This window comes from Sus scrofa, chromosome 6, assembly GCF_000003025.6.
Source record: "Sus scrofa isolate TJ Tabasco breed Duroc chromosome 6, Sscrofa11.1, whole genome shotgun sequence".
NCBI classification, from domain to species: Eukaryota; Metazoa; Chordata; class Mammalia; order Artiodactyla; family Suidae; genus Sus; species Sus scrofa.
Window position 1 is genome coordinate 64,363,131 of NC_010448.4, and position 24,786 is coordinate 64,387,916.

At 66.3% G+C, this 24,786-nt stretch overlaps 1 protein-coding gene across 5 annotated transcripts in view; it reads left to right on the forward strand.

Annotated features, from left to right (window-relative positions):
- PLCH2 (phospholipase C eta 2) overlaps positions 1 to 24,786 on the forward strand; it is a 66,153-nt gene that overhangs the window by 37,213 nt on the left and 4,154 nt on the right. For 4 of the 5 annotated variants that reach the window (XM_013988723.2, XM_013988725.2, XM_013988724.2 and 1 more), the window contains 19 exons: positions 5,052 to 5,198; positions 6,448 to 6,691; positions 6,848 to 6,977; positions 10,207 to 10,377; positions 12,360 to 12,453; positions 12,625 to 12,828; positions 13,075 to 13,195; positions 14,545 to 14,716; positions 15,026 to 15,133; positions 16,152 to 16,301; positions 19,950 to 20,036; positions 20,409 to 20,491; positions 20,900 to 20,997; positions 21,074 to 21,256; positions 21,605 to 21,712; positions 22,260 to 22,384; positions 22,458 to 22,542; positions 22,814 to 22,960; positions 23,361 to 23,440. In XM_013988723.2, the coding sequence (XP_013844177.1) occupies positions 5,052 to 5,198; positions 6,448 to 6,691; positions 6,848 to 6,977; positions 10,207 to 10,377; positions 12,360 to 12,453; positions 12,625 to 12,828; positions 13,075 to 13,195; positions 14,545 to 14,716; positions 15,026 to 15,133; positions 16,152 to 16,301; positions 19,950 to 20,036; positions 20,409 to 20,491; positions 20,900 to 20,997; positions 21,074 to 21,256; positions 21,605 to 21,712; positions 22,260 to 22,384; positions 22,458 to 22,542; positions 22,814 to 22,960; positions 23,361 to 23,440 (2,537 nt within the window). The remainder of the gene's footprint in view (positions 1 to 5,051; positions 5,199 to 6,447; positions 6,692 to 6,847; positions 6,978 to 10,206; positions 10,378 to 12,359; positions 12,454 to 12,624; positions 12,829 to 13,074; positions 13,196 to 14,544; positions 14,717 to 15,025; positions 15,134 to 16,151; positions 16,302 to 19,949; positions 20,037 to 20,408; positions 20,492 to 20,899; positions 20,998 to 21,073; positions 21,257 to 21,604; positions 21,713 to 22,259; positions 22,385 to 22,457; positions 22,543 to 22,813; positions 22,961 to 23,360; positions 23,441 to 24,786) is intronic. The other variant, XM_021095205.1, reaches the window with a different exon arrangement.

Below are 24,786 nucleotides of genomic sequence, written 5' to 3' on the forward strand. Positions count from 1 at the left end.
GTCCTGTCAGGCAGCGGTGAAGACTGGAGGAATAACTCAGGGTCTCGGGACAGGGGACCAGGAGAGGGCCGTACCAGGAGGGGCTCCCAGGTGGCCCCTGGCATGTGCAGGGCAGGGCCCCGATGCAGCACTCCTGCCCCTTCCTGGCCTGGGGCTGCGGGGGTCCCAGGGCAGGGCTTGCCTCCCGGGTGGGCCTGTCAGACAGGGTGGGCCGAGTGTGAGGGCCGGAGGCCGGGGGTGTCTGTCCACCCCTGCCTGAGCCTCCCCAGGGCCGGGCGGCGGCTGGCTGGGCAGCCATGTAGACTGATGGCACGGACCACAGTTGGGGTCTGGGGCCTTGTGAGAAACGGAAGCCTCCCCCGACTCCTCCCACCCCCAGCGAAGGTGCGTGGGCCCCGGGCGGTGGGGCAGGTGTCGGTGGGTGAACGGTCAAGGCGTGGGGAACTAGGCCCTTCTTGCTCCAGGTGTTAGCCTGGGGTCTGCCTCAGGCAGCCCCTGGGGTGGGGGCCTCTCAGGTCCTGGGACCTAGGCCCCAAGTGTGACTCCAGGGGGGAGAAGGGTGGGGCTGGCTTGGGTGACCACATGTAGGGGTCCCAGCTGGTGTTGCTGGCCTGGTGCGTTTGAGGGGCTGGGGTGGGGGGGGTGGGAGGCAGGGATCCACGCCTCCTGGTTTCGGGGTCTAACCTGGGCGTGGCCTTTGCACCCAGCGAGGCCACCTGCACGGTGGGGGTGACGCGGCCACCCCCTGGGCAGCTGTTCTCCCCCCAGAGTCCTGCAGCCCGGGGGCACCCGCAGCTTTGCGCAGCGGCTATGGTTCTGCACCCCCGAGTCTGCTGGAGTGCTGGGGGCGTGGGGGTCACCTGAGTGCCCCGGGCGGTGGAGGAGCCTTACCAGCAGGGTCCTGTGTGGGGCCGGATTAGCTGAGCCTTCATCTGCCTGGTCAGTGCAGGATTAGGGCCTGGGCTGCTGTGGAGGATATGCTGTCCTCATTCAGTGCCCCGTGCCAGAGCCCCTGCCCAGGAAGATGGGGGCCCCCCAGCTCCCTGGGCTGGTGGCTGAGAGCACAGGGGTGAGACCTTAGGAGGGTGCTTTGGGGGGTGGAGGCGGAGGCCAGCGCCGCGGAGGAAAGACCAGGTGTGACCCGGTGTGGGCTGGGCTGGAGGAGCCCAGGCCGTGTGTGGGTGGGACTGCACGGCCAGGGCCCAGGAGGGAACGGGGGCAGTGACCACAAGAAGGGGCAGCCCTTCAGGAGGGTGGTATCCACCGGGCCCAGGACACAGAGCGTCTGGGCCATCAGGTCTCAGCCAGAACTGTCTCTGGACCTCCCCCCGCCTCCTGGCTCTGCTCTGGTCCTGCTGCTCCCCTGGGCTTTCTGGGCCCCTCCCCGCAGTTGTCCCCAGCTCAGGGGGCTCCAGCCTTGTCCTAAGGATGCCCAGGACCCGCTCCCCTTTCCTGCTTCAGAGTCTAGTGTCTCCAGTTCCAGCAGAGCTGCCTCCTGAAAGCCACCCAGCCGGTGCCTCCGGGCACAGGCTCTTAACTGGGTTCTGGCATTTGGCTTGGAGTCAGTTACATCGGATCTGCCCACAGGGGTCTGGTTCTTGTGCTCAGGCCACAGGAGCCATCCTCACGGCCCGGTCCCCCCAACCCTCCAACCTGACCTTGGACCCCAGCGACTGTCCCAAGCTGCCTGGCCTCTGGCACCTGCCCTCTGTGCTGGCTGGAGGGGTGAGGGCATCTGTTCCCACACAGCCCAGGAGCAGTGGGGTTGATGGCCGTGAGCACTGGGGCCTGCAGGCTTGGCACTGCCACCGGCGGCCTGGGACACAGACCCAGGTGGGCTTGGGGGCTCATGGGCCCGGGGGCGGGAGGAACGGGAGGCCAGTAGCCGTGACCAGGCTGGGGTTCTGTCCTCCAGCCTCGTGCACCTTGCTGGCCAGGCCGGCCTGCCTCGGGCACCTCGGGCTCCTAGTGGCCCTGGCCCATGAGATACCCTTGATGTCTCTCGCTTGCCCCAGAGCTGCCTGCAGAGCAGTGGGCTCCTTCTGGGCTTGGCTGCCCTGAGCTGCCCTTGTCTGGGCCTCGGCTGGCATGGCCTTGATTGGGCCTTGTGTCCACTTAGCAGGCAGCAGGCAGGCCGGTCAGGAGAGGGCAGGGGGCCCCGGCCAGCCCCGGCCCCCGGGGGCAGAATGCCATGATGAATGTGCCCCTCCACCAGGGAAGGCCAAGCTTGGGGCTGGTCCTTGGGCATGGCAGCTGCATGCCAGGGGCCAGAGCTGAGCAAGGAGGCGTGAGGGGTGGACCCTTGGGGACCTGCCTCCTTCAACCAGAGCCGGGAGTCGTAGCAGAAAGGGGCCCCATGTGCCTGGGGCCTCCCTGAGCCAGACAGGCCCGGCCAGCCAGCCTCTAGGCCTCCAGCCCACCGACTGCTGGGCGCTGGGGCAGGGTGCTGCCTGGGTCCCACCTCCAGGTCCACTGGGACTTGGGGACCTGCTTGGAGCTCCCCAGGAGCGCAAGAGATGGGGGGTGAGAGCCGCACCTCCTCCTTGAGCTCAGGCAGGGCTGGAGCATGGCACCCAGCCCGGGGGGGCGGGAAGACCGCTCCTGGCAGGGCCTGAACATGCTCCCTGGACCCCCCGTTGTGCTGCTAGGTCCTAAGGGTCCCCAAGGAGGCCACTCTTCTGTCCTGCCTGTCGTTACTCAGCCAGGGTGTGGGGGCTGGTGGCCTGGGGCCTGGATGACACTGCCACCTGCCTGGTCCCCTCCTGGTCCCAGCTGGGAGTTCCCTTGGCCTAAATCCTCTGGCCAGCTGGGTTGGATCCAGGCTTGGATTAGCGCAGGGGATTGGGCAAAGACAGGCGGGTGGAGGCGCCGCCGCTCCCCCACCTCCAAACCCTGGCACACTGCTTCTCTTGGGACCCCTCTGCGGCCCCGGTGGGGGTGGCCTGGCTGGGGGCCTTCTGGGAGAGCAGGTCATAGTCCAGCCAGTGCCCGAGGGGCCTGGAGCAGCCCTGAGGGGGCCTCGGGGCCAGTGACAGGGAGGAGAAAGAAGCGGAGGAGACAAGGGGGCCCCGCAGAGCCCCTGGGCTGCCCACCACCGCCTGACCTGCTGCTGAGGCGGGGCGAGGGCGCTGGCCTCTCCGGGAGCCCCCCGCCCCCAGCCATCATCATTGGCATGTCTGTCCCTGGGCCGTTTACCCGCAGCCGGTCCAAGGGAACAGTGGCCTGCTTGGCAGAGGCCTTCCTCTGTGTCGGCGGGAGCGTGGCTGTGTCCCCACGGTGGCGTCTTGGCCCACTAGGTAAGGGGGCAGGCCTGCCTGGTCTCTTGGGCGGGGACGGGCCTGCAGCGCCCTGGCTGGAGCTCCGCCCAGGCCCAGGGTCCCTGGGACCAGGAGGGTGGGGGCTGCTCCTAGGAGTGTGAAAGGCCTGGGGGGGGGCGCTCCCCCCTCCCCACACAAACTCCTGACTCCTGGGGTTTCCCTCTGGGGGTCACAGCCTCCCCTGGGCTGCCTCTCTGACCCCCTCTCAGGGTCTGGAGGCTGAACCCCAGCTGAGCAGTTGCAGGGAGAGCCAGGGGCACGGTGGGGCTGGGGCATGGCCCTGGTGGCTTTGCTGGCCGCTCTGAGGGGTGAGTCTGGGCCTGTGGGGGCAGTGGCACCTTCAGCCTGGGTGTGGTGTGGCCAGCAGGCTGGTGCCAGGTGTGTGGCCCTTAGAAGCAGCAGAGCGCCCTGGCATTGGGGGACGAGGCCTGCCCTGCAGGTGATGGCAGGGTCGAGAGTCTGTCTCAGCGGCGCTGGCCCGTGGAAGGCCCACTCAGGGCTGCCTGCCCGTCCGGGTCTCTGCTCCAGCTGACAGGTGGAGCTTGGTCCAGGTGCGCCTCTCAGAACCTTGTTCTAAGCCTCTGGGGCTTTCCGAGGCCCCCCCCTCCGGCATCCCCACCTGCTCCCTGCCACACTGTGTCCTTAGCTCCCAGTGTCTCCCATGGAGCCCAGCCCACCTGTGAGCGGCTCCCACTGGGCCCCCTGCCCCGGCAATGCCTGCAGTTCAAGGTCAGAGGCTTCCTGGGACCACAGGCTGGTCCCCTCAGGCTGGCTCTGCCCACAGCCTCCACAGCCCCCACAGCCCCTGAGGTTCCCTCCCTGGGGCATGTCGGGGGTTTAATCCCTGGGTGCCTCACCGGGTGGCACTCTGGGTCCTGGGCTTTCCATGGGCAGTTGTGAAGGGTGCGAGGGGGGCTGGGACGGACCTGTCCCTGGAATTTTGGGAGCCCCCAGCCTCTCCAGGCCAGGAGCTGCTGTCCTGGTCGCCCCCCCCACCCCAGGACCTGGGAGACAAGCAAGCTGCAGATGGGAGGCTGAAAGGCCGGGGGTGGGGAAGGCAGGTGGGCCCCGTGGGCTGGGCGTGGGCACTGGGACTCAGCTCCTCCCCAGGTCTCCGCCCAGTGGGGGGCCTTGGCCTTGTGGGGCCTCCTCTGGGGCTTCAGTGGTGGATGTGTGTGGTGCCACCCTCATGGCACCTGGGCGGAGGGTGGCTTTCCTCAAGGCACCACAGAAGGGGTGCGTGCTGTCAGGAGTCTGGGCCAGCAAAGCAGGCTGGGTGTCATGGGGGCCACCTCCCTGCTGCCCACCAAGGACCCACCCTGTGCCAGAGCGGCGACCTCCTGAGAGTGGCTCATCACCGTGTCCCTGCCCTCTCATGTGTCACACCCTGGGGCAGGTAGTGGTGGTGAGGGGATACTGAGGAGGCGGCTGGGCAGGGCAGAGCTGGGGACAAGCAGGGTCCATCTGGCACCTTGCCTGGACTCGGGTCCAGGGCCATGGAGCAGGGCTGGGCAGAGTCTGATTCTCTGCGTGGATCCAGCCCTTGTGCAGGGTCCCAGAATGGATCTGGACCTGGGCTGGGACCCGGGGGTCTGGGTTTGGTACCCTGGTGGTGGGGGGTCTCCGCGTGGCCCTGAGCCCAAGGGGTGGGGGAGGGGCTGCCGCAGCGCTCACCGGCACCCCTGTCTGTCTGTCTGTGTGTGGTGTCTGTGCGCTGGGTTCGCGGGCCTCCAGTGGAGCGCTGCATGAGCGCCATGCAGGCAGGGACGCAGATGGTGAAGCTCCGAGGCAGCTCCAAGGGCCTAGTCCGCTTCTACTTCCTGGACGAGCATCGCTCCTGCATCCGCTGGCGGCCCTCCCGCAAGAATGAAAAGGCCAAGAGTGAGTGTGCCGGGGGTGGCAGTGGGGGAGGCGGAGCACAGTGGTGGGGGAGCGTCGCGGCCCAGCACTCAGGGCGCGGGGCCGGAGCAGCCCCTGGGGTGCCGAAGGGGCAGTGAGACCTGGGGCCCTGGAAGTCTCCAGGTGGCTCTGGCTTGGCACGTGCACTCAGCTGGCCTTGGAGATTGGTGGTGATCTCTGGACGCCGTGGGGAGAGACCCCTGGCCCTGTTGCCCACCTAGCAGAGCCCCCTGGACTGGGGGCGACTGTGCCAGATGCTGGGGCTAAAGGACCTCCAGTCTCGAGGGAGATAAGTCCTCTCAGGAGCACAGAGGGAGGCCCCGCTGGGGGCCCTGAGGGCAGGACAGCCCAGGAGCCTGGCTGTGGAGGCTGCAGGGCTGCCTGGATGGGGCTGGGGGGCGGCCGTGAACTTGGAGGATTAGTGCAGGGGCCGGGCTGGGGCTTGAGTGTCAGGAAGAGATGTGGGTCCTTATAGGCGGGAGGGGCCCTCTGTCTTTGCCGACTGGAGAGACCCAGGTGTGCCAGGGCAGGGCCTCAGCCCAGCGGTTGCTGAGGGCACTGCTGCCACTGCGGGGCCCAGGAGACAGCCACTCCGTGCAGCCCCCTGGGAGGGTGTCTTGGAGGAGGGGCCTGGGGCCCCCCTGTGGGCCCCGCACAGTGAGGCGGGAGCCCCTGTGCTCCCCCGGGAGCACCTGCTCTGTGCCGGGCGCTGTTCCCGGCACTGGGCGTCCTTTGGGAACTTCGCTGACATGAGGCTGGTCCTCGCGTGTGAGGTGGGTGACACCGCTCAACAGGAGGATCATGCTGAGTGACAAGCGAAACACAGAGCAGCCAAGAGCAGGGAGCAGGTGGGTGGGGGTCACAGAAGCCCCTCTGGGGAAGGAGTGACAGGCCAGCAGGTGGGTGGGGTCTCCCCCTAATCTGAGCTCCCCGCCATGAACGCTCGTGTGCTCAAGGGTGGAGAGGGTGGGCAGGGCAGGCCCTTGGGTCGGGAGGCTCACTTTGGTGGGGGGTGCCCAAAGGGAGAGGGAGCAGACCAGGGTCGGAGCAGAGAGGGGAGGGGCTCACCAGCCTGAGAAGGTAGGGCATTTGCGTTTTCCCCTCCCACCCTGAGGGTCCCTTAAAACGCCCCCTCCCCAAGCTGTGGCTGAGAGCCCCTCGGGGCTGCGGTGGGGCCCCCGGGCCCGGGGGCGCTGTGACCATGCCCCCCCCCCGCCCTGACCCCCTGCAGTCTCCATTGACTCCATCCATGAGGTGAGCGAGGGGCGCCAGTCCGAGATCTTCCAGCGCTACCCAGAGGGCAGCTTTGACCCCAACTGCTGCTTCAGCATCTACCACGGCAGCCACCGCGAGTCGCTGGACCTGGTCTCGCCCAGCGGGGACGAGGCACGCACCTGGGTCACGGGCCTGCGCTACCTCATGGCCGGCATCAGCGACGAGGACAGCCTGGCCCGCCGCCAGCGCACCCGCGACCAATATCCTTGGGTGCAACTGGCCACCTGGGCTGGCTCCCATGTTTGGGGAGGGGCGCTGGGGTGGGAGGCCCCCCCCCGCCGTTCCTGCTCGGGAAGCGGGGGAGGGGAGGGGGCTGGCCCTGCTGGACCCACGTTGGCCCCTAACTTGGCCCCAAAGTGGCTGAAGCAGACGTTTGACGAGGCCGACAAGAACGGCGACGGCAGCCTGAGCATCACTGAGGTCCTGCAGCTGCTGCACAAGCTGAACGTGAACTTGCCCCGGCAGCGGGTGAAGCAGATGTTCAAGGTGAGGTTGGCAGGGCTGGGGGCGGGGGGCGGAGTTCGAGCTGTGGAGATGGGGCCCCGAACGAGGGCTTCCAGGAGCACAGGTGTGTGTCTGGGAGGGGCAGGGGGTGACAGGCGGTGCCATCCAAGCTGCAGCAAATGGCGGGGTGGCAGTTGGCCAGCCTTCCTGGACCCGTGGGGGGAAGGCAGTCAGACACCCCAAGTTGCCACCTCTTGGCAGCTGTGTGGACACCATAGCAGCAGCCCCCAGGGCCTCCCCCGGCTGGTGGACGGGCCGTCTGGACAGGCACTGGGTCAGCAAGGGGAGCCACCCACAGGCGGCTGCACACCCCACCCCCCCGCCCCGAGACTCCCCAGCCTTCCTGTGAGCAGCAGCTCTGGTTACCCGCCGCCCAGCCGCCAGTCCCCAGCCACCCTGGTGTTAGCAGTTAGGAAAATGCACCCTCAGCTGAGCAGCTGCCTTGATTGTCTAATGAGTTTCTCTCTTTCTGGAACGCCTGCTGGGCTGGGGGAGGCAGGCGGAGTCAGCAGGTCTGGGGTCAGGGTGAGCCAGTGCCCCCGCCCTGACTCGGGCCTTGCCGTCCTGCTGCTGCCTGGGAAGTGCATTCTGTGTGTTAGAACCAGGTCCCGTGCCCTGAGACAAACACACACGCACACACGCACACAGCCAGCCACTCCACTGCCTGGGCCCTGGCAGCCCCCTCCTGCGCTCTCATGATGGACAGGAGGTCACGCTTGGCTGGAGTGCTACGGGAGCTGGCCAGCTCCGAGCCGACGGGCCTGAGTGTGAGTGGCAGGGGTGGCAGTGAGAGAGCTCCAGGACTGCTGACGGGGACTGGGGCAGGGGGGCCTCCCAGAGCCCCTCCTGAAGGCCCCAGTGGACAGAGCTGGCCTGGGTGGGGAGGGGCGGGCAGACCGCTCAGGCCTGCAGAGCAACCCCCACCTGTCCCCTGCCTACACCGCCTCCAGGTCAGGGGTCCCATCCAGAACAGCAAGATGTGTCAGGGGCCAGGCAGTAGGCTGGCTTAGGACCCGGGGCTCAGAAGGGCCTTGGGGGCAGGACGAGAGGAGAGCGCCCCTGATGAAATGCAGTGGGAGTGCATGCAGGCTCCTGGGGCCAGAGGGTTCCCGGCAAAGTCCTGGCTTGAAGTGCCCCCCCACCTCCGGGGGGAGCTCTGGAGAGCCCCTACCCAAACCCTGCCCCTCTTGTTAGGAGCCTGGGTCTCTCCCGCCCTCCCAGGCACATGAGGGGCTCCCCACAAAGCCCTCTGACCAGCCCCGGGCCTGGCTGTGTCCGGGTGCTGTTCAGACTGGAGGAGGCCTCTGGGACCTGCAGGGGGAGCCCTGGAGAGAAACCAGCAGGGGACTGTTGGCCAGGGGCTTCTGACCGCAGACCCTGGGCAGCTCAGCCCCAAGTGGCCGTTGTCCACGGTGGGCCCTGAGCGCCTGGGCCTCCCTGCCCATCTGCACGCTGCCCTCTGCCAGTCCTCTGGGGCCCCGGGAAGGAGGACTGCCCTCCGGGCCCTGCACGGTGGATCTGATAATTAGCGTCACCTTTATTGCCGAGGCATCTCAATATTGCTTCCGCCGCCTGAAACTGCATGATCAGAGGAGAGGTCCGTGTGGTGGGTAAGAACATTGTTTCATTAAGTCTAAAATAACAGCACTACGTGGGTGCAGCTGGCGTGGCTGTAGGCCTCTTGCCTGGTGAGCACCCTTGGGTGGCCCTGAGGCTGGCTCAGCAGATCGGCTCCGGCCGGCCTGTAATTTCAGCTGCTGCCGTTTCCCTTCATGGTAAGAAGCACAGCCGCTCAATCCGTCAGGCGGCGTTTCTGGGGCTGAGGGGTCAGATCCAGCCTTCCGGGTCCCCGAGGGCCTTTTCATCCCAAAATATCTCCAGTCGCCACCCCGCACAGAGCCCAGTGGCAGGCGATCCTGCCCCGGACATTCAGCAGAGTGGGCACCTCTGCCCAGCTCCAGCCACAGCCCCGGGGCTGCCAGCCGGCCTCGGTCCCAGCAGGGCCCACTGGCTCTCAGGCATGGGGCTGCCCTCTGACCTGGCACAGGCTCGGGGTCCTCACTGGCGTCTGCACAAGTGGCTCTGGGTGGGACCCCTCATCCCCGTCTCAGCCTTGGCATGGGCACCTGGAGTGGGCACTTCGGTCCTGGAGCAAGATGCTTGGGCCCTGCTGGGCGCCCACCTCCGTGCTGGGGGGAAGGAGGCGGCCAGGAGCACAAGCCAGGGCCAGCCTTCCCAGGAGCCCTGCGGTCTCTGGGTCGGGGACATGGGAGTGGCTGCAGCCATCTGGCTCACTGGTGACTCTCCTGGTTCAGAGGGAACCCCTCAGTCCCGTTCCCAGCTGCCCCGTTTCCACGGGAGGAAAGGCGGGGCCTGGCGGCGACACTGCTGTCCATGGTGCTGAGCCTGGTTCGCTTTCTGCCGGGCAGTCACCTCCCAGCAAGTCAGGCTTGCACCCACCCCATCTTCATCCCACCCCACTCGCTGGGCCAAGGACACGACCTCAGTGCTCAGGGGCCCGAGGGCCCAGTCCTAGCACACCCCCCCCCCCCCCGCAGCCCGGTAGCACTTCAGTCTTCCTTGGGCAGCCCGGCCTCCATCACTGGGTGCCCTTGTCCTCTGGGCCCGTCCTTGGCCTTGGCTTTCAGGGTCCCCAGGGCTTGATGCCTCCGTAGGTGCTCCCAGAGTGAGTGGATTCATGGAGGAGCCTGTGGCCTCAGTAGGGGTCCAGTGGGCTTGCTGGTTTGGAGGCGGGGGTGTCCTGTGTGAGCTGCTGTCTGAGCGTAAGGAGGTCCTCGCAGCTCTGCCGTGGCAGCCAGAGTCAGGATGCTCCTGTCGGCCCCTCGTCCTGCACTTTCCGAATCAATGGGCAGACCCCCTAACCACAGGCTGGGCGTTAACCCCCAGGTGGGGTGTCGGCTCCGGGGGGGCGGTTCTCCAGGGTGGGGTGAGGCAAGTTGCCAGATTCAGACGTAAGTTGACCTTGGAGGGCCTGGAGGAAGGTGGGTGAGGTTTGTGTAAGGGTCACTCTGTGGCTTCCTGGAGGGAGAGGCAGGGTGAGGGCACTGCTGCAAGGCCTGGGGGCACTCATGAGCCAGGGACCTGGGCAATGACATGGGAAGGGCGTGGGGGATCCTTGACTCTGGGCAGACTGAGGAGTGGTTGTGGCTCAGGGAGGGGCATGAGGGGACCCAGAGGCCTCGCGTTTCAGGAAGCGGACACGGATGACCACCAGGGGACACTGGGCTTCGAGGAGTTCTGTGCCTTCTACAAAATGATGTCCACCCGCCGGGACCTCTACCTGCTCATGCTGACCTACAGCGGCCACAAGGACCACCTGGACGCCGCGGACCTGCAGCGCTTCCTGGAGGGGGAGCAGAAGGTGAGGGCGCCCCAGCTGGAGGCTTCCTCTTGCTGTGGCCTCACCTTGGCCTCCCAGGGGGGCCGAGCCCATCAGCAGGGTGGCTGAGAGCTCGGGGAAGGGGGGCACTAGCCTGGCATTCGAGGTCCACTTAAGGGACCTGCCTCGGTCCTCACCACGGGCCAGGCCGGCTGCCAAGCAGAGCAGCTCAGCCCTGACCGTGAGCTTGACCACGACCCTGACTGTAGCGTCAAGCATCCTCTGGCCTGGGGTTCCGTGGTCCAGCCTTCCCGCCCTGTCCAGCCACGTGGGTCTGGCTGGTTCCTACCCCCAGAGCACCAGGACCATGGCCGACTCCATCAAACCTTTGTCCCCCAGACGCCCAGATCTCTGGGGCCAGCAGGGTCTGCCTGCCCATTTCCCTCGACCCCGGATGGGCCCTCTGAGAGGCTGCATGCTCCCCGAGCCCTGCCCGGCTGAAGCTCAGTGTCCAGACCCCTCGCCTGAGGCCCAGGCAGAGGCTGGTGCTGCCCGCTCTGCTGGAGGGAGGCTGGGAGCCTGTGGGTGGCGGCAGGGGGGAAGGCCAGCATCCCCAGAGGAGCCGTTCAACCTCAGCCTGCATGCGGCCCCACCCTCAGGCTGAGGGAGGAGGTTGTGAGGACTGGTTTCCAGGCCTGTAACTTCCCGGGACCCTCCTAGAGCTGCTTTCGGGCGGAGAGTGGGGTGGGGGGCAACATTCAAGCCTCAGCTGGGGCCATGACCCCCGGCCGAGGGCAGCTGAGAGGCCTCCGTGCCCCCCTGCCTCCCGTGCAGAGTCACCGTGGGCCAGATGGGGCACTGGGCATGGCAGGGACTGGGTGGCGTTTGCCCTGGATCTCCCGCTCTGCCCGGTGAGGCTGCCCCAAACCTGGCAGTAACAGGCTGTGCCCCAGGCTCCTTTCCGGACTGTGCCCCAGGCTCCTTTCCGGCCGCTGTGACAGTTTGCAGGTCTCTATCCTTGTGGCCGCCCACCTGCCTCCCCTGTACCCCCGTCCTGCTGGTGGGAGCACTGGGGGCTGGCCCAAGCAGAGGAGGCTGGCTCCAGCCTGGCTGGCCCTGTTGCTCAGGGCACCCGTTCCCAGCCTGGCCACTCTGGGTGGTGTGGGAGCCAGGCTATACGTCTTCCGTCCCGTCAGCTGGTGTGCTTGGGGGAGGGGAGGGAATATTGCCCATCTGGGATGGGCAGGACTGACCAGTTTCTCCCTAACATTTGCCCTAAACTTTCCAGCACCTTCTCTCCAGTCTGGGGCCAAGACTGTCCATGAGCCGGATGGTTTGAGCCCTGACCCTGGGACTCTGAGCCTCCTGGGTTCACAGCTGCCCCAAGCTCTGAGCCCATTTGCCCCTCACCCCCCCATACCCACTCCCACATTCCTGGCGATGTCCAGGAAGCCCCTCTGGTGGGCCTGCCTCGGGGAGCTGGGGTTCCTGCCCCACAGGGCCCTGGGAAACTCTTCAGCCTCTGGCGCACGTCCCCACTGAAGGGCGGGACCAGCTTTGGCTCAGCTGCTGTGTGCAGCTTTCTTGTGAGAGACTCAGGCCGGCGACAGGAGGGGCTCCTCCCAGTGGGACGTCGTCCTGGCTCTCCCACACCTTCTCGCTCTGGGCCTCGCCCCTGGCAGCCCACCTGGTCCACTAGTCTTGGGAATGGGATGGGGGTGGCCCAGCTGACAAGGCCAGAGACCCCTCCCCCTGCCAAGGATCCTCAGCCAGTGTTGGCTCTTCCTAAGCCATGGGACCCTCCTGTGGTCTGCTGGCCACTGAGTCCCAAGTCTCGTGGCACTGGGTGTGCTCAGCACGCCCCCTGAGCGGGGAGCATGCAGCAGGGACCAGCGCATCAGTCCTGCCACACCATGTGGCGGTTTTGATGGGGTGGGAGGTGGTGGTGGAGGACGAGGGGCGGCCTGGGGCTGGGCTGGGCTGGAGACGGGCCAGCCGGGGCTCAAGCACCTGCTCTGGCTTAGATGACGGGCGTGACTCTGGAGACCTGCCGAGACATCATTGAGCAGTTTGAGCCCTGCCCAGAGAACAAGAGTAAGGGGGCCATGGGCATTGATGGTGAGTGGTCCAGCTGTCCTGCCAGCCAGCGGGTGCTGACGGGCAGCCTGTGTGCCCCGACCGGCCGCCTGAGCGGGTCACTCCAAGGTCCACTTGGCGTGGGGGCGGGGGGTCCGGAGGTGAGCCCAGGGGTGGGGCTGAGCCCCCGGCCCTGCTGTGCTCCCCCGGCAGGCTTCACCAACTACACCCGGAGCCCCGCCGGCGACATCTTCAACCCGGAGCACCACCGTGTGCACCAGGACATGACACGGCCGCTGAGCCACTACTTCATCACCTCGTCCCACAACACCTACCTCGTGGGGGACCAGCTCATGTCCCAGTCCAGGGTGGACATGTACGCCTGGGTCCTGCAGGCCGGCTGCCGCTGCGTGGAGGGTGAGTGGGGGGGGCTCTGGGACCCCATATCCCCTCGGCCCAGGGGCTGCGTCTCCTGTGGGAGGTGGGGTGGCCCCAGGAGCGCCCTGGAGTCTGCGGGCAGGGTCCGGCCTCTGCCTGGCCAGGGGTTGGGGGAGGTCTCTCCTGCTGCTGCCGGCTGAGCCTCCGCTTGGAGTCCACGGGCTGAGGGTCTCCGGGCGCCGGTGGGCCAGCCGTGGGCCGCACTGAGGCTGCTGCCCGGCGCAGTGGACTGCTGGGACGGGGCGGATGGGGAGCCGGTCGTGCACCATGGCTACACCCTGACCTCCAAGATCCTCTTCAAAGACGTCATCGAGGCCATCAACAAGCACGCCTTCGCCAGGAACGAGTGAGCGGCTGCGGCCGGGCTGCGGGGACAGGCCCTCCCGCCCTCCCCTGTGTCCTTTGGGGGAGCAGGGCTTGTGGCGGCTGAGCGGCTGGCTTGGGGGCTTCTCGTGGAGAGAGGGGGAGGGCTGGAGGAGGGGGTGGGACCCCCGCTCCCAGGAGGGGAAAGGGGTGGGTGCAGGAGCAGCGGCTTGGCAAGCGGGGGCCATGCAGGCTGTGGGCGTGTGTGTTAAGCAGCCTGTCCACGCGCCCTTGGTGACACCTGCTGGTGGCAGAGACCTGTGTGGTGGGTCCGGCCTCACTGCCCTTCAGAAGCCATTTGGCGGCCAGACTCGATTTGCTGTCCCTCAGCCGCGGCTGTAGACACTGTTGAACAAAATCCAGTTTAGTTTCTGGAAACAGAAGGCTGACTCCCCACGCTGTTTGTTCCTTGGTTCAGCGGGGCTCACCGACGAGGAGGACGGCGGGGAAGGAAGGCTGATTTAGAACGAGAAACAGGGGCCCGCAGAGGGGGAGGGGGGCCTCCGCAGGGGAGGGGGTCTCCGGGTGGGGGCTGGACACACGGGGAGCCAGAGCCTCACGTGGCCGCACGATCTTGGCTGGCACAAGGATCCCCCGCCAGTCCAGTCCCTCGCCTGCACAATCAGGGGCTGAGCCCTTTTGCTGCCCGCCCTGCCCCCACATCCCAGGGCTCTGTCGTTAGGGCTTCTAGGTCCCGGCCTCTTACAGTTGCGAAAACCGTCTTGTTGCCTTTTGGCAAAAAAAAAATCCCAGTAAATGAGCACAAGGCTAGAAAAAATAATTCCAACCGCTGAAGAACTGATCGTGAAAACCCCCGTGCGGCAAGGCCCACCGTGCCCCACGCGAGTAAGAACGGTGTCCCCCAGATGGTGTGTGCCAAGCTGTGCCTTGTTTATGGGGCTGGTGTTGGGCCCCAGAGCCATGCACAGGACAGCACCTTCAGCATCTGGCGGATGGAATCACCTTCCTCACGGCCGACCCCCTGCTCCGTGTTGCACCCCAGTTCCGTCCACACCGTTCTTAAACCATGACTTGGTGATATGCTGCAGCATTTCCTTTTATTTTTTCCTGGAGTTTCGAATTGCCTTTGTTTTTCTAATGGCGGGGGTGCCCTCTGTACCTATCCCTGCAGTCTCCCAGCTCCTTTCCCACACGCTCAGTTGGTCTGGAAAGTCACTGCGGGCCCCCTCCCAGAGTGGCAGGTAGTCCCATCTCTCCTGGGACCCTGTGACGCTCCCTCCTTGGTCAGCGGTGCAAGTGAGCTGTGGTCCTACATGGGTGGGGCCCGGCATCCCCTGGCCTCATCCCATCCCTTCCACCTTTGGGCTGTAGGTACCCAGTGATTCTGTCCATTGAGAACCACTGCAGTGTTGTCCAGCAAAAGAAGATGGCCCAGTATCTGACCGACATCCTCGGAGACAAGCTAGACTTGTCATCAGTGAGCAGTGAGGATGCCACCCAACTGCCCTCTCCGCACATGCTCAAGGGCAAGATCCTGGTGAAGGTGAGGCCCTGCCTGCCTCGCCTGGGGCCAGCATCCTGCTGAGCCTCCGACCTGGGGTCAGGGCCAGGGCAGTGCCCGGCTCCAGGCAGGTGTCCCCCTGTCTGTGATAGATTTGAGGAGTCACGGCAAGCCCTGCCCCTGCCCTGGCCTCAGTCGAGGGGCCCTCTGCATCACCCCTGGCCGTTTCTCTCCTGTGCCACCCCATCCCCTGGCCTGAGAGCCACAGGCTCCTGCGCCGCTGCTCCCGTGGGTGCCAGCCTCCCAGGACTTCCCGCGGGGCCCCTCCCACGGTCCACCCTCCCTCACCAGGGCAAGAAACTCCCAGCCAATATCAGCGAGGACGCCGAGGAGGGCGAGGTGTCAGACGAGGACAGCGCAGATGAGATTGAGGAGGACTGCAAGCTCCTCAATGGGGATGTGAGTGGGGACGGGGCGTGGGCTGCAGCCCTGGAGGGCAGGCCTCCCTGTGGGTAGGACGCGAGCCGGCAGGCAGGCAGGGAGGGGCATTGGGCAGATTCGAGGGTGGTTTGCAAAGCTGCCAGGCTGCTGAGCAGGTGCTCAGCCCAGGCCTCCCACCTACCCCTCTATGTAGGGCATGAACGCCACGTCCCCAGCCAGAGGGCTGTCACCTCTGCATCCAGCAGCCCGGGCTGGAGGCTATGCTGGGTGGCGGAGGACTCAGCAGGGGTTTCCTGCAGCGAAATGAAGGTGGGGGGCTCTCTAATTAGCATCTTCCTTCCTCTGGATCCCGCCTAGAGGGTCAAGGTATTACTCCTCCCCTCGCGGGAGGGGCCCATGGATGGGGACACAAGCATGCAGGAGCCTCCTTGCCACGCCAGTGGATTGGTTTAGAGAAGCCGTGAGGCTGCGAGGCCCTGGATTCCTCCTGCTTAGGGTGCATGCTCCTGGCCAGAGGCAATGGTAAACGCACGTGCTGTGATAGCCGTCTTGTACCTACTCCAGCCCGGGTGTGGCGGCTTAGGGTCCAAGGGCATCAGAGCCACGCTGCGGGCCGTCCAGCCAGGCACTGTCCCCGTCCCCGCCCATCTCCCTGAGGCTCAAGATGAGTTCTCAGATGAGCTGCGGTGTGGCTCTCAGAGCCCAGATTGCCCACGGTGCACCAGGTGAGCTGCCTCTTGGGTCCCAGGGGCAAAGGTGTGCCGCTGACACAGGCAGGGTTAGATCGGGTCCCGCTCACCACTGCCCGTGGCCCCGGGGCACATCGCATGCCCGCTGTGCACCCCAGAGCAGCCAGGGTTGGTTTGAGGAGCAGCAGTGTGACGTGGGCGTGAGCCTGCAGCCAGCGCTGCCTGCAAGACGCCAGGTGGGGTGGCGCTGGCCCTGCTCCCTACAGGCCCCTGTGGCCCTGCCCGGGACCCTGCTGCCCGCAAGCCTGGGAATCGAGGCTGATGGGCTGGCGGTGTGACTCTCGCAGGCCTCCACCAATCGGAAACGCGTGGAAAACATTGCCAAGAAGAAACTGGATTCCCTGATGAAGGAGTCAAAGATCCGGGACTGTGAGGACCCGAGTGACATCCCTGTGTCCCCACTGCCCCCGCCGGGGCACAAGGCAGAGGCCAGAAAGGTGAGTGCCTGAGGCCAGCGGGGTGGGCCTGCAGCTGGGTGAGGGGCCGCGAGTGTGTGGTCTCTGCACGCCTGTGCACATCTGCATGCACACACACCTGCACGCACTCACCTGGACATACCCCCACACGCACCTTCCAACACTCACCTCCCCCCCCACCTGCTCACGTAGCTTCCCGCACTCACTTGCACACACACATCTGCACATACTCACCTTCCCCCAAACACCTGGACGCACAGCTGCGCGCACACAGCCCCAGCCCCCTGCCTGCTGGTGCATCTTTATTCTACCCTAGGTTCTCCAAGCTCTCCTACCGGGCTGCTCTGCTTCCCATCCTGGGGGACCCAGGGCCATCCCCGGTCACTGCGCAGGTGGCCTGGGCAGCCCCTGGAGGCCTGCGGGCAGTGGCTCTGGCCCACACCCTCCCCCCTGTGGGCAGGAGGGGCAGGCGGCCCCAGGGCCCTGCAGCTCCTCACAGAAGAGGACTTGGCCAGGCGGGCGGGGCCAGGAGGCCGGGCCTCACTTCCTGCGGGGGCGACGGGGCTCCAGGCTGTCAGGTGGGGCTGGCTTTGCAGGGATGCGCTGCGCTCTGGGGGTAGCTCGTGTGGAGAACACGGGTGATGAGGTCTCAGATGAAGTGAGACGTGCTGTGGGGGGCAGGGGGGCAGCCAGGCTGAGCGGCTGTGGTGCGGTCTGGGGGGTCCCCGAAAACGCTGAAGGACGGTCACAGTAGCTGAGTAGGTGGAAGGCAGGGGCCCTCACAGGGGCTGTGGCGGGCGGAGCAGTGGGCCGTGGGGCTGGGAGGTGCCGGTCGGCCGTGCAGACCGCGTTGTGCAGGTGGGCTGGGGGACGTCTCCCTGTTCTTGGGGGTACCAGCTGTCTGAGCTCTAGGTGGGGAGGCGTCTCCTCCCTGGCCGGGTGAGGGGCACCCCTGGAGCAATAGGCTTTTTTTTTAGGGCCGCACCTGCGGCATATGGAGATTCCCAGGCTAGGGGTTGAATTGGCACTGTAGCTGCTGGCCTACGCCACAGCCACAGCAATGTGAGATCCGAGCCGTGTCTGCGACCTACACCACAGCTCATGGCAACGCCGGATCCTTAACCCACTGAACGAGGCCAGGGATTGAACCTGCATCCTCACGGATGCCAGTCAGATTCATTTCCGCTGTGCCGTGTGGAAAGTCCAAGTGTTTTTGAATGTGGGTGTTTGTGTCCGACCATGGGGTACAAGGTGCAGCTGGCACCCTAGAAACGTGAGGGTGGCCCTGTGCGGCTGACCCCTGCTGGTCACGTGCCGTGGAGGCAGGGAGGATGCGGAGCGCCCACAGCTCCAGCGGGTGGGCAGACGGGCAGCGTGCATGGTGGTGCTGCCCCACCCGCAGGGCCTGTGTGAAATCTGCTTTCCCTCCGCTGGGGACCAGAGGCGACTGGCAGGGCAGTCTGGCCCCGGGACCTCGTGTCAGGGCGGCCTTCTGCGTGCAGGGCAGGTGTTCAGGGAAGGCTTCCCAGAGGAGGCGCCACCCAGGGTTGGGCTGGGAGGGGAGCAGGGAATCTCACCCCCTCCCACCAGCGCAGTGGCCCCACCTCCGATGGGGACGAGGGGGTGGAGCCAGCGTTCCCTGAGGGGGCGTCAAGGCAGAGGGGGAGTATCTGGGCAGTGGGGTCGTGGACCTGCTCCTGCTGTACCCCTCTGTCTCCCTGCCATGGCCTCCCGTTCCCCAGGCCCCAGGAAGGGTCCCTCTGGGAGGAGGCAGGGGCCCAGGGTGCCATGGGAGTGGCTGTAGGCAATGGATGGATGCCCATCCACAGGCTGGGCACAACCCAGTGGGTGCTGGTTCTGCCAGGGATAGGCCTGCTCCTTTGGGGGGACCTGGCGCCCACGTGTGGCCAGGACTGGACCTCCTCAGTCAAGAGGTACCTGCCAGGCCAGGCCCTGCAGCCTGAGCTCTGTCCCAGGTATGGGTGTCCTGCCTGTGGTGCAGGCGTCCCCGCCCTGCCGGGCTCCTGTGAGCACAGAGGCCCGTCGACACCATGTCCTGGGTGGGAGCAGCCAGAAGTGGCCCTGCTGCCCCCATCTCCTGTGGGTGCTCATGGGCGCTGCCTCCCTGCCAGGCTCAGTGTGACAGCGACAGTGGTTTCTGGCTGCAGCACTTCTTCAGGATGCTGGGCCAGCATGTGCCCTTCTGGGTTGTGCCCAGATTCGTGGGCACTCCTGTGCTGGGTGACCACGGTGTTTTGGGTGATGTGTCAGCTCGCTGGCTCAAACACACGTCCAGCGCCCCACCAGCCTGTGGAACATCCCTAACAGATGAGGAGGGGAGCTGGGGGCCTGGGAGAGACCAGGTCAGACCCAAGCGCCTCCATTACTGAGGACCTGTGCCCTTGGGCTCCAGAGCAGCGCCTCTCCCTGCTCTCTGCTAATTGGAAGGGCACAGGGAGGGCAGACCCGGTTGGAGGCAGGAGCTGGGAGGCGCCTGTCCTGACTACCAGGGGGCGGAGGCGCAGGCAGGGCTCAGAGGAGCGGCCAGCATGAGGGCAGCTGATAGTGGTGGTGTCTCTGGCCAGGTGCTCCCTCTTCCAGTGTGTGAGCCCAGGCAATGGGGCCCCAAGCCTGTCCCCATCCTCTGCCCTTGGGGCACACACTGACCATCCTGCCTCCTCTGCTGGGCATGGGACGCCTTGTGCCCCTGCTTGAGCTCCAGGCTCCTCTGCCACGCGCCAGAAAGCCAGACCTGAGGGGCTCCGCTCCTTTGCTGGGGGAGAGGCCAGCAGCCAGGGAGGCACCCGTGTGCAGATGCGCCCGTGTGCAGGTGTGCCTGCGTGCAGGTGCGCCCGCAGGCTGCATGTAGAAGCACGCATGGGCGCAGCAGGGCACAGGTGCAGATATGCGCCGATGCATGTGCCTTCAGCTGAAACCCCTCCCTAACACGGGACTTTGGCTGCAGGTGCACGGCTCCAGGGAGCCTGACAGAAGCCAGCTCCCGCCCCGGTGGGCACATCCTGAGCAATGTTGAGAGAGTTTGGGGGGCATCCGTGGAAGGGGCTGGGGGTGGCTGGTGGCAGCTGCGGCAGCCTCTGGGACACTATACAGGCTCCCAGCTGCTCTGGGGATGTGGCTGAGCATCAGGGTGGGTGGCAGTTTTGTGCCTTGGCCCAGGAGCCCTTGGGCCGGGGGCCGGGAGCCAGGAGGGAGCCGCTGACACGCGTGTTCTGTAAATGGTGGCAAGGAACCTCAGCCTTTGCTGAGTGAACGGTGCACGGCCGCAGCTCTGGGGGTTGTCTAAGTAGGTAAATACCTCTGCTGCTGCAAGAAGCAGGCCAGGACTCCAGAGCCGCAGGGATCCTCCTCGTCCGAGCATTACATAAGCAGGCACGCTGAGGAATGTTCCAGACACACAAACGGCATTTATCATGCAGTCAGCATCCATGGGAGAAAAATTCCCTGGGAACCTAAGGAGTTTAAACAGCACATCCCGGGGCCTGAGAGGGGCATGTGCAGAGCGAGCATCTCCTTTGGGCCCTGTGCGCTGGTCCCAGGCGGCTGCTTCCTGGCTGCTGACACTGCGCCCCCAGAGTGGGTTGGGGACTGCGCCTCTCGGGGGCTGGGCACTGGGAGCAGCCCCCCGCCCACGGCTGTCTCCCCTCCCAGGGCGAGGAGGACGTGGCATCCGGGGAGGACGCCGGGCCAAGCAGACGAAACAGCCGGCTCCGTGTGAGCAGCTTCTCCAAGCACAAGGTCCGTTGGGCTCCAGACGGGGGCCCTGCCTGAGCCAACCCCGCTCTTTGCCCCCGTGTGCCCAGTTCTCCCTGGGCCAGCCAGCCCTGGGGGGGTCTCCTCCAGCCCCGAGGGTCCTGGCGTTCCCGACTGCCTCATCCTGCTGTATGTGCTGGGTCTGGAGCCCTGACCAGCCCCCCGGGTCCACACTGGCCAGTGCCCAGAGCTCAGGTCACCCAGGGCCCAGGCCAAGCAGGGCGTGGCAGGCCCAGCTAAGGGTTAGGCACCAGGACCCCAGGACAGCAGGCCCTCCCCCCGCACGAGGCACCCTCTGCAGGGGGCCCCGCCAAGCCTGGGCTCCGTGGGTCCCGACTGCACCCTCCCTCTGCACAGAAAAAGAGCAGCAAGCTAAAGAAGGCGGCCAGCGTGGAGGAGGGGGACGAGGACCTGGACTCCCAAGGCAGCCAGAGCCGAGGGTCAGTGTCCTGACAGTGTCTGGACCCTTGAAGAGACAGCGGCAGGAACCCCGAGGCTGTTGTCCTGGCAACGGCAGGAGTCAGATGTGCAGGCTCAGGATCCACTGTGGGAAGGGCGTGGGGGCCCAGGGTGTGGACCCCGGGGTGCAGTGGCCAGGCTGGCCAGGGTGGGTCTGTGCGTTCCTTTCGGTAGCACCTGTCCTAGGCGAGGTTCCTTGGTGGGCTCAGCACCTGCCCCTCCCCCAGTGTCACCTCTCAGCCCGTCCACTGTGTCCTGACACCTGGAACGCAGGGGCGCAGTGAATGCTTGAGGGACGTTCTGGGTCAATCAGGGAGCCCGGCAAGCCCTGGGGCCTGGACAGGGCGGGGCGCCACCCAGAGTCCTGACCCCGCCCTGCCCTCCCGCAGGGCCGCTCGGCAAAAGAAGACGGTGAAGCTGTCCCGGGCCCTCTCGGACCTGGTGAAGTACACCAAGTCTGTGGGCATCCATGACGTGGAGACAGAGGGTGAGGGTCGCCGGGTGTGGGGGGGGCGGGGGGCGCTGGGCTGAGCTCAGTCCTGACGCTGCCCTCGCGCCTGCAGTGGCATCCAGCTGGCAGGTGTCGTCCTTCAGCGAGACCAAGGCCCAGCAGATCCTGCAGCAGAAGCCAATGCAGTACCTGCGCTTCAACCAGCACCAGCTCTCACGCATCTACCCCTCCTCCTACCGCGTGGACTCCAGCAACTACGACCCGCAGCCCTTCTGGAACGCCGGCTGCCAGATGGGTGGGTCCAGGGCGTGAGGAGGGTGAGACCGGGCGCTCCACGGACACTGTGCTTGGCTGTCTTGCCCGTGGCTCTGAAGAACCTTCGTGGCATCCAGCCACCTTCACCAGGCTGGCACGGGTGGGGCCCCAGGGCCGGGGGCTTTAGGCCCAGGGCGAGGCAGGAAAGTGACGCGAGTCTGTCCAGGCTCCTCAGGCATGCGGGGCCCGAGGTGTCTGCTCCGGGGAAGTCCTGGGGGACATGTGGCCCTGGTCCCCTGCTCTCATAGGCAGACGCGGGTTCTCGGGCAGTGCGGACAAGGGCACGTGGGTCTGGCGCTGACCGACTGCCTCGCACCCTTCCCTGCAGTCGCCCTGAACTACCAGTCGGAGGGGCGGATGCTGCAGCTGAACCGGGCCAAGTTCAGTGCCAACGGCAGCTGCGGCTACGTGCTCAAGCCCCAGTGCATGTGCCAGGGTGAGGCTGTGGGCCCAAAACTTGGGGGTGGGCTGCGTGGAGCCTGCAGGGGGGACCCCGCAAAGCCACCTGGCTGGTCGCTCTGGGAAGGACCCCCAATTGTGCAGGAACTGAGAACCCCTCCCCAGCGGGCCGGGGCCCCAGGCCAGACACCCTTGAGCGAGGGCTGGCTGGGCCTTTTAAGGAGCGGCCTCCTCCCTTCCCAGACCGTCCGTTTCCTCCGTGACCCGCTGAATGCTCTTGTGGGTTTCCTCGCACTTGAACCCTGATCCTCCTCCACGCCCCTGTGCTCTGCAGCCTTGACCTGCATTCAGCTTTCCACCTTTCAACGTGCTCAGCCCCCGCCCCCCCAGAGGCAGCGAGAGGCCTCGCACGCCTGAGCCCCCGGGTTCCCCTGCGGGAGGGAGCGAGTCGGGCCCCGTCGTGGGTGGACAGAGGAGACCCACACGCAGCTGCTGGGGGAGGGGGGTGGGGGGGCAGGGGCTCCCTCCCGTTCCTCCCATGGCTGGGCGAGGTGGGAGCTGAGGCTGCCCCGCCCGCCCCGAAGGCTTCTTCAACCCCCACTCCGAGGACCCCCTGCCGGGGCAGCTCAAGAAGCAGCTGGTGTTGCGGGTCATCAGCGGGCAGCAGCTCCCCAAGCCGCGGGACTCGGTGCTGGGTGACCGAGGGGAGGTAGGAGGCGGGCCTGGGGGGCGGGAGGGGCCTGGGCGAGGCTGGACCCGCGCCACCCCCGCCCTCCGTGCAGATCATTGACCCCTTCGTGGAGGTGGAGGTCATCGGACTCCCCGTGGACTGCGACAAGGGGCAAACCCGCGTGGTGGACGACAATGGTGAGGGCGCAGCCCGGGCGGGCGGGAGGGGACCCTGTCACTGCCCCTGTGCCCGTGAGTTCCTCTGACTGGGAGGGAAGGGCAAGAGCCACCTCCTGTGCCTCAGGTAACTGTCCAGGCTGCCCCCCGCCCCTGCTGGACACGGAGTCTTCCCCGGAAGACTAACCCTAAGCCCACCGGGTGGCCTCCGGGGTGGAGCTGTGGTGCGGACGGGCCTGCCTGCGAGGTGAGGAGGGGGCAGGAAGTGACACCTCCCCCTGGCGGCCTCCAGGATTCAACCCCATGTGGGAGGAGACACTGGTGTTCACAGTACACATGCCCGAGATAGCGCTGGTGCGCTTCCTCGTCTGGGACCATGACCCCATTGGGCGTGACTTCATCGGCCAAAGGACGCTGGCCTTCAGCAGCATGATGCCAGGTGGGCAGAGGGCCAGTGGGGTGGGGGGTGAGGAGGGCAGAGCCTGGGCCAGCAGAGGGCTCCAGCACAGGGTGGGTGGGCTCAGCTTCCTCCTGCCAGTTGGCTCCCTCCACGGGTGGGCGTGGGGACACAGGGGGAGCTGAGGAGGAGGGGTCAAGGCCACGGCACTGGGTGGGTGGAAGGGGGGAGGGGACTTCCAGCTACCAAGCCCCCCCAGCCCCCAGAAGAGGAAAAGGTCCCTGCAGGCCAGAGCAATGTGGGCAGGCTTCCCGGAGGAGGTGGAGTCCCCAGGGCTGGGCTCACGGGTGGTATTCAGGGCCTTGGGCCCTTTAAGTTGAGCGTGGGAGACGCGGACGGGACGGGCGGGAGCCAGGGTGAGCCTCGACCCCGGCCGTTTCAGGCTATCGGCACGTGTACCTGGAGGGGATGGAAGAGGCCTCCATCTTTGTCCACGTCGCCATCAGTGACATCAGTGGTAAGGTGAGTGCCACCTGCAGGGCCACTGGCTGCGGGAAGGGGTACACCAGCCACAGCCCCACCCCCACCCCTTCCCTGTCCCCAGGGCCACGAGGCCTAGCGGTTACCTCACTGGGCATGTGTCCCCATCAGGAAAGGGTTGCCTCTGACATGTCTCCGCCAGCCCTGCTGCCACATCCTGGGCCACCATGGCCCCCTGGAGACGGATGCCACGGCCCTTCCTCAGGATCCCCAGTCCCTTCCTGTTCTCCTGAGCCTCCCCCTTCTACTTCTCAGGGCCCCCTGGCTCTCTGTCCCGCCTTGAGGGCGTCTGCCTGGCTTTGACCCCCCTGTCCCCCCGCCAGCCGCCAGCACCGCTGCCCCGGGATGGATCCCGCTCTGACTCCCCAGGCCCCGTTCCGTGCTCAGGGTGGCAGGTGGCGTCTGTCAGGCACACGCGGGGGTCTGCGCAGGTGCCGGCACTAACTGTCTCTCTCCTGCCGAGCTCCTCGGCCTGGGCACCAGCCGCTGTGGGCCCCGCAGGCCTCCCAGCTCCGTCGTCTGCCCCGTCTGTCCTGTCTCCGTCTCCGCGGCTCTGCGCCCGCCGTCGGTGTGGCGAGGCTCACCCTGTCTCTTTGGTCTTGCAGTGGGCTTCTCTATGTCCAAAGTCCACCTTAGAAGCGCAGCCCTGTTAGGAGCTTGAAGGTACCCCAGCGCGGGGGCGGCGTGGCCTGCCCGCCCCCACCTGCATGCTCAGGCCGTCCCCTTAGCATCCGTGATTCCTGGTAGCATTTTGGAGACTGTCAGCTCATGTGACTTGGGTCGGGACGTGGTTCTGGGTCCCCTGCGCCCCCCTCAGGCACAGAGAGGCATTTATGAGGCAGGTCCAGGACTTCAGCCAGGCCACCTGTGTGTCTGCTCCCGCCCCTGGCCTTCGACCCCGCACGTCCTCCCTGCCCCACCCCCTCTGTGTCTGGTCCCCGGCCGCTGGCCCTCCTGTTGGTGCTTGTGCCCTCTCCCCCACTTCCCTCTGTGTGCCCCCTACCTGTGTGTCTCTCTGGCTCTGTGTGTGTCACAGTGCCCAGTGCCGGGGCGGGGGTGGGGGGGTGGGAGGAGTCCCAGGGACCAGAAGCTCCGAGCTTGAATTCTGGACCTTCTTCTAAATGACTTTCCAGCCGACTTTGACCAAATTGCTCTGGATTTGGGATCTTGAATCAGGCAGCTGATTCAAGTGCTGGCCACCGATGCCTCTGCCCAGAAGGGCCCCTATGTCACTGGGGCCTGGAGCTGTTTTCAGGGTCTCTGCATGTGTGGACCCTGCCAGCCTGTCCGGGGTTGACCCAGGCACTTGTCAGCCATATCTGGGGACC